The 9,258-nt window shown below is 38.0% G+C and overlaps 1 protein-coding gene across 1 annotated transcript in view; it reads left to right on the forward strand.

Moving 5' to 3' along the window:
* Positions 1-337: 337 nt before the first annotated feature.
* Positions 338-9,258, forward strand: part of LOC114818476 (histone-lysine N-methyltransferase SMYD3-like) — a gene marked incomplete at its 3' end in the record, with an annotated part of 50,504 nt that continues 41,583 nt past the window's right edge. Inside the window, exons 1-3 of the mRNA XM_029084468.1 lie at positions 338-416; positions 2,342-2,485; positions 5,963-6,137. Coding sequence (XP_028940301.1) covers positions 338-416; positions 2,342-2,485; positions 5,963-6,137 — 398 coding nt within the window. The remainder of the gene's footprint in view (positions 417-2,341; positions 2,486-5,962; positions 6,138-9,258) is intronic.

Raw genomic sequence — 9,258 nt, forward strand, 5'->3', positions numbered from 1 at the left:
CCATCATCCAGATCACTTATGAAGATATTGAACAGCTTTGAGCCCAGTATCAATCCCTGGAGTCCCCACTTGTGAGAGGTTGCCAGTTTGAAAAAGAACTATTTGACACCACCAGGAATACATCCCAGGAATACACAGAGGTCTGCTGTTTCCTGGAGCAGGTAGAAAGACAAAACTACAAATTAAATATGAAAGTGAGTGCTGATTCTCACTGTAAATATTTTCTGTTCTGAATTTATGGTAAATAAGGAGCAGTGGAATAAGAAAATTGTACAGTTCTAGACAGATATAGATTACAGACTTTTTAATAAGGGTACTCATGTGATGCCCAATGATCATGTGTTGGTTACAAAGTGCTTGGTTAGATTTTCACACACCTTCTCTGTCCATCTCCAGGCCTCCGCCCCTGCTAAAGGGTAATTTTTTTATAACTGTATTTAAAATATTCCTGAAAGAATTTGCACTTACAAAGCTCTTTTGCAAATAGCAAGCCTTTTATAAGGAGAGAGAGATAAAGAACTGCAGTGTCTTAAAGGCCAATTTTTTAAAGGTATTTAAGTGCTTATAGTGATGGAAATTGAATATCGAGATGCTTGTAGAAATCCCTTGAGATGCTTAACTGTGTCTGTAGATGCTTTAACAAATTTGTTCCAAGTGGTTTGCCTAAGGTGCAGTTAGTCACTTTGAGAGAGTTGAAAAGGGAAAGTTTCTCTTACTGCTGTAGCCATTCATCATTTTTGCCTTCTTTACGACAAAGTGATGGGAAAATATAACTGTTTATAGAATCCAATGGAATAGGGGAAAAAATAGCACTGAGTTATAAAATAAAATCGAAGTCCAGCTTTTTCTGGGTGGTAGATTTCTCCTGTAAGCTCATGCTTATCACTGTAATGGATGAAGGTAGCCTCCCGCTGTTTGCAAAGTCTCTATAATCACCACATGGTTAATCAAAATTATTTGCTAAATCATTTCTACAGTGTGGTTGAGGATCTGTGCAGTATTAGGTAGCAGATCTTTGAGAGAATTTGATTGTCAAAATCACATGCTATTATTTCTCTTTTCTCGTTGATTATAATTCTTGTTGCAAAGTGAGGTGGATTGAGAACTGGCTGAATGGCAGAGCTCAGAGGGTTATCATTGGTGGTGTGGAATCAAGTTGGAGGCTTGTGTCTAATGGTGTCCCCTAGGGGTCAATACTGGGTCCAGTGTTCAACCTATTCATCAATGACTTAGATGAAGAAACAGAGCGCCTCCTCAGCAAATTTGCAGATGATACTAAACTGGGAGGAGTGTTGGATACGCCAGATGGCTGCACTGCCATTCATAGGGACCTCGACAAGCTGGAGAGATGAGCAGAAAGGAACCTCATGAGGTTCAACAAGGGAAAGTGCAGGGTCCTGCATATAGGAAGGAATAACCCCTTGCACCACGTGGGTGACCTCCTGGAAAGCATCCCTGCAGAGAAGGACCTGGGAGTCCTGGTGACAAGTTAAATATGAGACAGCAGTGTGCTCTTGTGTCCAGGAATGCTCACAGTATCCTGGGTTGTATTAGGAAGAGTGTTTCCAGCAGGAGGAGAGAGAGGTGATCCTCCCCCTCTACTCAGCCCTGGTGAGGCCCCACCTGCCATATTGTGTCCAGCTCTGGGCTCCCCAGTACAGGAAGGACATGGAACTCCTGGAGCATGTCCAGAGAAGGGTGACTAAGGTGGTTAAAGGACTGGAGCATCTTTCATATGAGGCAAGGCTGAGGGAACTGGGCCTGTTCAGCCTGGAGAAAAGGCAGCTCAGAGGGGATCTGATTAATGTTTATAAATATCTAAAGGGAGAGTGTCTAGAGGACAGGGTCAGACTTTTCTCACTGGCACCCAACAATAGGACGAGAGGCAATGGGCATAAACTGCAGTGTAGGAAGTTCCACCTGAACATAAGGAAAAACTTTACTGTGAGGGTGACTGAGCACTGGAACTGCTGCCCAGAGAGGTTGTGGAATCTCTCTCCCTGGAGATATTAAAAAACCATCTGGACAAAATCCTGGTTGATGTGCTCTAGGAGTCCCTGCTTGAGCAGGGTGGTTGGACTAGATGACCTTCAGAGGTCCCTTCCAACCTCAACCATTCTGTGATTCTGTGATCTGGTTTGAGTATTTAAAGTTTCCAAGTTTGAATTCATTTTTCCTGATATCCTCTCATTTACTTACAAACACAGGGTTTTTACTTACATACAGGGTAAGTATGAATGCCAGGTGAAATTATTTTTTTGTGTATTTACAAAAAATAGTGATACAATCCCCACAAGTAGCTTTTGTCAGTGTAATCTTTTACCCTGTTTTTCATCATTAGTGCATATTCTGAGTTTACTGTTTTTGTCATCAAATTATTTTGTTTCCATTAACCAGGATGCTGAGAAGTTGGCCGGTGAAGAGCATGCCTGGAAAGAAGTCAAAGATGCTGTAAATGAAATGAGATATCCAAAATCAAAAGAAGGTATCCTTTCAGTGACAGGCTACAGTCTGTCATTCAGTTGTGAAAACAATCCAGAGAGCCCCTAAGTATGTAGTTCATCATTTGAGATTTATTTCCTAAAGGTTTACAGTTTGGTGTTGTTTTAAAATGTATTTTTAATTAATTTGGTATTTAAAGTGTGTAATATTCTTAATTGTATTAATAATACTAGAGTCTCTGATTACTTGGATTGATACTCCTTCATGGCAGGGTTAGTAAGTACCTAGGATGTGAAAGAATATTTTGTCTCAGGTTTAGACTTCTGCCATCACAGCCCACCACTTCAAATAAATCCACTCCTAAATTAAATAAGGCTTTATCTGAAATATTGAATTCTTTGTCACATTATGCCCCTTTCCAAGTTCTCATTCTTTGCACAGCAATGGCAATAACAAGGACATAATCACAGTCAGGTTCATTGCAAACATTATAGAATCATTATAAGAAGTTATAATATATAATAAGTTATAATAATAACTATATATAGTAACAATAATCGATAATTAAACAAATTGAATTAGATTATCTTACACTAATTAACAGAACTGGAGCCTAATAGCCATCATATAGATATTCAATCCAATTAAAAAAACTAGTGAACGGCAGCAACCAAGAAAAAATGAACAGAAGAGAGGTGGAGATTTTTACTAGAAGACTATGAGAATATTGATCTCTCTCTCATCTTAGTCTATTCAGTGGAATTTCATTGGCTGTGACTTTGGCCTATTGTAACGTTACTTTTTTTCAGAAACATGGGCATTCTCTGGAGCTAGTGAGAATTAAATATTCCAGTACTCCTTTTCAGCAGCATAAAAAACAAGTTTGCATAGTGATATTTCAGACTGGAAACAAGTGATCATAATTTTTATTGTAACAAAAAACCCAGCCAACTAAGTTTGTTTCTTTCTAATCCAGCGAGATTCATTTGTTAGCAAAAGAGACACTCATCACATCTATCTCTAGTCTTCGTGTAGTTTCTAGTCTGTCTTCAGGTCCTCTGTAGTCACTGGATTGAGACAGACAATACTGAAATAGATCTTCAGGCATCCAGTTGTACTTCAGGGCCCATGTTTTAACCTGGAAGTGATATTATAGATATGCAACATGCAGTTGCAATCCTTTTCATACTAAAAGTATGGAGCCAGAATACTGGTCCTATTTAATGTTCCTATATTTAATTGCAGGAGAAATTGCACATCCTGAATTTTGCTAGGGTCTTTAATTAAGACTACTCATTTAACTGATGTTTAAAAATTAATCAAACACATTGTAGCAAAAGGTATCGGGACTGGTTGAAAAAATATGTCCATATTGTCTGTTCAGCTTCTGTTCTCAGACATGGTCTGTTTGAAATGTGTTATCTTCCCTTCCATTGTACCACAATATCTGTGCTAATTGGCATGCAGTGGCCAGTGCACTACCTGAAAAGGGGGCTTGATGTTTGTCCAGTTGCCAAGAATGAATAGAAAACCTTCGTTGCTGACTGAGGCACATAGTCATTAGTTTCTGCAAATGTAATTTTTTTAGCAAATTGAACCAACATTTCTTAGAGTTGAGAAAGTTAGTGACTTCCAAAACCTGAGCTACTGATTATAACTGCTACAATGTTGTAATGCTAAATCAGCAGTTACAGACCTTGAAACAGTATGTGTGAGTGAACTCTCATACCTAAATTCCAGTTTAAGCATACAAATTGAGGTGCTAAAGCCCAGTGCAAGGGGATTATTGTGGAGAAAAGGATTTCTCTGCATCTCAGGCCAGAGATGCACTGTTGTGACAGTAGCAGAGCTGTTTGAGGGCTGCTTCTCAATCTTGAACACATACAGGACAGCCAGCTTCTCTTTTGTCCTGTTACAGCTGATAGTAGGTTTTCTAGTTTGCAATTTAAGTATCTGAAAATCTGGTCCAAACAGATTTTGCAATATAGCACATCTGCTATTAGATGCTAGTGAGTGAACAAAGCAGTATAATGAAAAGTAAAAGCAGACAGACTAATACTATGCATCAGCTAAAATGGTAATCTTTCAAGAATGTCAGTGCTTTGTACTTTCTGCAAAAATTGTATCAAGTGGAAATAATATCCTTCATTCTTCTGTTTGTCTGTCCTTAATCAGTTGTAAAGAATACATGGATGTTTGCCAGAGATATAAAGGTTAAGGTGCAATTTTATAATAACACATTCCTTCCCTTATATGGTTCTTTCAGTCCAAGGGCATGAGAGCAATTCACAAATAATTAGTTTAGCCTTGTAACAACCATGCTATAAATCCTGGCCCAGCCACACAGTGGTCACATTCTTAAATTTAAGTATGTAAATATTCCCATGTTCAGGAAGGACTAATTACTTCATCACAGGGTTATCATTGTACCCTTAAATCCATTGCTGGATTGGGGTGAATAGTATTTTCAGTAATATCAAGATTATAACTACTGAACTTCTTGAGTTGTTTGTATGTAAAGGATTGTGATACAAACAATGCTATTACTTCTCCTACTATTATTTTTTTATTATCTGTTCTTACTGGTGTATATGGTATCCTTTTGGTGTTTAGACTGCTTACATTCTGGGACTGCATGAAGTCCCAGATGACAGTACTCATTTAAAATCTGAGATTATTGGTATTTAGCTAAAGTGTGGTCAGAGAGAGAAGAAACTGGTCCACAGAGAAGTGAAACCTGTGTAGAATAATTAAATAAGTGATTTATGGTAAGGAATATCCAACTAAATTGAAGGCAAGCCCCAGGTTAGTTTTTCTCTCTTCCAAACACACAAAAAAGTCTTCTTGTAGCAATGGAGGTAAAAATCTTCTTTACTGCCAAAATCCTTAATTCTGAACTACAGTCAGACATCAGAACTGCAATGCTTTTCTTTCTCATGCAGGAAACTTACAGCTGTACATGAAAAAAATAGTACTCTCTACAACTATTTCAAGGAGAAAGAAAATTAATTAATTGCAAGAAAAGGTTCTAATTTCATTAGAATTCTAAGCCAGATTTTGGGCAGCTTAAAAGTGTGTATCATTATTTTAATATATAAATAATTTATTATTTTTTTTAGATGCTGAGACATTTTAAGACATATTTCCTTGGGTTCTTGCCCTTGGGTGTAAGATTTGGAGAAGTATCTTAAGTAAATAATAATATTTCAGCAGCTAAATAAAAAGTATTTGAATTTGTTTGCTACATATTAAAATATCCTTTCATTTTGTTGTCTTTCTTTTACTCTTTGTGACTGAAATACTGCCTTCTTTAGAAATTGTTTTGTTAAACGTAAACAAAGTATAGTTACCTAAGCTACCATTTGTGAGTTCAAGTATGTTTTCAAGAATTTAAGGAGAGTCTGGAACGATGGCAGCTTTTTTATCTTAATGCTCTGTAGCTCTTACTCCTTGCTAACAACATTTAGAACTTGTATTTTTGTTTGATTAAAGATATTTCTTTAACTAAGGCTAATAACAGAGTGGAAGCAGGTTCTGGCAAAATGCCAAAATCTCTTGAGCAGCAATATGGATTGTCTTCCAGACACAAATATCTATCAGCTGAAAATGCTTGACTGTGCCATGGATGCTTGTATTAACCTTGGATCCTGGGAAGAAGCTTTGTATTATGGCAGCAGGACTCTGGGACCATACAGGTAAGAGATGTAATTGGTTCAAGTGTTTCCAAAGGTGGAGGGAGAGGAGGCTGTCTCATTAAAAGCAAAGACTGTTTTGTCTAGATGGTTAGTTCTTACTGTTCTTATTTCTTGCTGTATATCTTGCCTTGCTTTTTAGGTTAGTGGATGGGGCAGAACTCCCATTCTGCTTCCACAGTCAGGCTAAGGGCAAATAAAATTATAATAGGAACTATAATAATAACTGATTATTAGCTCCTCAGTGTTTCATGTTCAGATGCTGCCCCATGCCTGCTCAGAAGCTGACTTTCTGGTTCAGACTCCATTGCCATGAGGGCATCAGTGTTTGATGCTGAGCTAGGTCTAGCTTGAGTGATAAGTAGCTGACTGAAATAATGTATATTCTCTGTATACTCTATATGGAAATAATTCAAAAAATCTTGCAAAATGCAGTTTCTGGTTTAAATTAAAAAGCCCATGGTCCTTATTTTGGGAAGGGGCCAAGGTGGTGAAGCAATTGCTGTTCTCTCCTGGTCAGTACTTGCTCCTATGCTATGTGTTGGAAGAGTTTCTGGGTCTGATGGCCTTTTATCAGTAAGAAAGGGTGCTCTAGGAGATCCTACTTCATGTGGTAGGTCTTCAAATTTATTGTAGTCTGGACCTGTAATGTAACTTCTGTCATCTAGTGGAGAAAGGGCAGGTGCTGTCTGCTTTGGTCAGTGTTCTAAAAGCTCTAAGACTCATATCTTTAGGGTTTGGATATTTGCGTTGCTTGTAACTAAATGAAAACCTGTGCTGAATATCCAGATAGGTCATTCACAAATCAATGTTCATTTTTGGCAAGGTATTTTTTTAGAGCGTCCATTTCTTCTCTGTTGGTTCTTCTGCACCATGGGATGTTGCAGTACTTAGTGGGATGCTGAGAAGTGTGAAGGGCATGCTAGTGCTGAACAGTATGTGCTGCTGTGACTATGAACATCTCAGATTTTACATGTCTTTCCTAATCAAACCAGGGTGCCATCAGCATTCAGCATTTTGCCTGAGGAAATTTCATCTGGCAGCCTGTTTCTGAATAAAACTCTGGGCTTTACTTGAGAAACAACACAGCATTTCAGAGCTTTCACTATACAGTAATCAGCGAGAAATCTGCATAGACTGTGGTACACCAGAGCTGTAGAGAAGCTCAGTGTTCATAATGACTATTACTTCTCATAGAGGAGGGCATGAGTGCTTACAAATTCTCACATTTCTTCAGAGGGAAATTCACATGATGCATGTCCCACTTAACCTTTCAAACAGGGCTTATGTAGTACTGCAGCAGTACATGCTTCCTGCCAGGTTTCTACTGTGTGGCATGCTCCAGAGGAACAGAGTAGTCTGCCTGTTTAAATGTTCCCTTATTAAATAAGAAAAAACATTTGTTCGTTTTTATTTTATAATTTGTTAACTCAGTTCTTCACAACTGAAAACTGAGGATTTTTCTGTGGGCATTTCTGAGAGCAGAGATTACAGTGAGACCAAGTACAATTTTATCAGATAATTTAATAAAACTTTCTCTGTTTTGCTTACTGAAGTGTGCTGTAGTTTTCAATCTGTTTAATGCTGGAGTTTGGAGATGAAGGAAAGGGTTTGACTGTGCATTCAATTAGTATCTCTTAAGGAATGCTATTTACATGAGATATTTGACCTTTTTGTACCTTGAAGAGCTTGTCCTTGTTCTTTCCTCATCCAAAAGCATTATTTAAGAGAGATTTTCAGTTGCTGTTTTTTCTTTATACCTTCAAGTCTTCACTACAAGCTTTGACACACCTAAAACAAAATCCTCAGTTTCTCATTGCAACAAATTGTGCCCTAAGCAGCAGGAGAGCAAATCCTAGGAAATATTTTGAGATGCATTGAATTTCTCCTGTTGAATCAATCTTCTGCTTGGCTGCTCCTGCAGTTCCATTGTAGCTATCTATTTTCCTTTCCTCAGCTCTGGAAAAAGTATTCATATAGCTCTCCACAGGGAATCACCTGAGAATTCGAGCAGTCCATATAAATAGGAAATCATTGTTACGACTTTAAAAGCTCTGGAGATTTGTTCAAAACCAGTTTTAATTTCAGGTAATGTGTTTATTGTGTATTTTCCAATTTTTTAGCAGCAGGATTATTTTTCAGTGCTGTGTGACACATTGTATCGTAATATATGTTTACATTATGACGGTTGGTGACTCTTTCAGACTCATGCACTTCATGGAAGTGGTGGAGACAGATGATTAAACTACGTAAAACTGATTTGTCATACTGAATACTGACCTCTATGTTTAAGGTAGTGACAATAACCTATGAGGAACATTGTTTAGGACCTCTCAATTATTTTTAGACCATCCAAAAGAAGGGGAGATGGCAGCAGTCAAGATGAAAAGCTGTCTTCTCTTTTTGTGCTGAACCATAGCTGTCCATTATTTGTTAAAACCTACCACATGTACTTTCACTGAATAGCCTAAGCCAAATTATCTACACAGCTTTTCTCATAAATGTCACAGTAATAGTCTTTCTGTCCAAGAGCCTTAACAAAAGTTAAGACATTTGCCTAAGTGAAAGCTGCCCCACATCATAGTCAGCACTCAGCATCTCACAAAAATAAACTTCCTTTCAAAAATCCTCATGAGCCTTAACTGCAGAATAACACAGTATCAGCAAGAGGTGTTACATGGGTTTGTCATATCTCAGTTAGCACATTCACACTCTTGTGAAGGACCGGAATCATAGTAAGGCAGACTTCCCTTAGGTTACCCCTGAGGAACAACCCCAGTGTTTAGCGCTTAAATTGCAAAGAATTGCAAGTTCTGGGGATTCAGATGAGGTTAGTTTGATTAGTTGGGGGTTTTTTTCCATTGTCTGAAGTATTCAGCAGTGCTTACATTGAAGACAAACAGAAGTATGCATCTGTTATAAAACTCTGCTAGATATCCTCAGTACAAGAGTACTAGGGGGAAAAGAAGTAGCTAAATGACACTATGGGCCTACTAGATTTAGGAGCATAAGGGACTGGGTAAAGCTCTCTGGACTCCTGTGGCGTCAGGTCTGATGAGATTCTGATACAGAGATGAAAAACATGTTCATCTGTTTCTTTTCTGCACTGCTCATAATCTCCTGC

This window comes from Antrostomus carolinensis, unplaced genomic scaffold (genome assembly GCF_000700745.2).
Source record: "Antrostomus carolinensis isolate BGI_N321 unplaced genomic scaffold, ASM70074v2 scaffold9684, whole genome shotgun sequence".
NCBI lineage: Eukaryota > Metazoa > Chordata > Aves > Caprimulgiformes > Caprimulgidae > Antrostomus > Antrostomus carolinensis.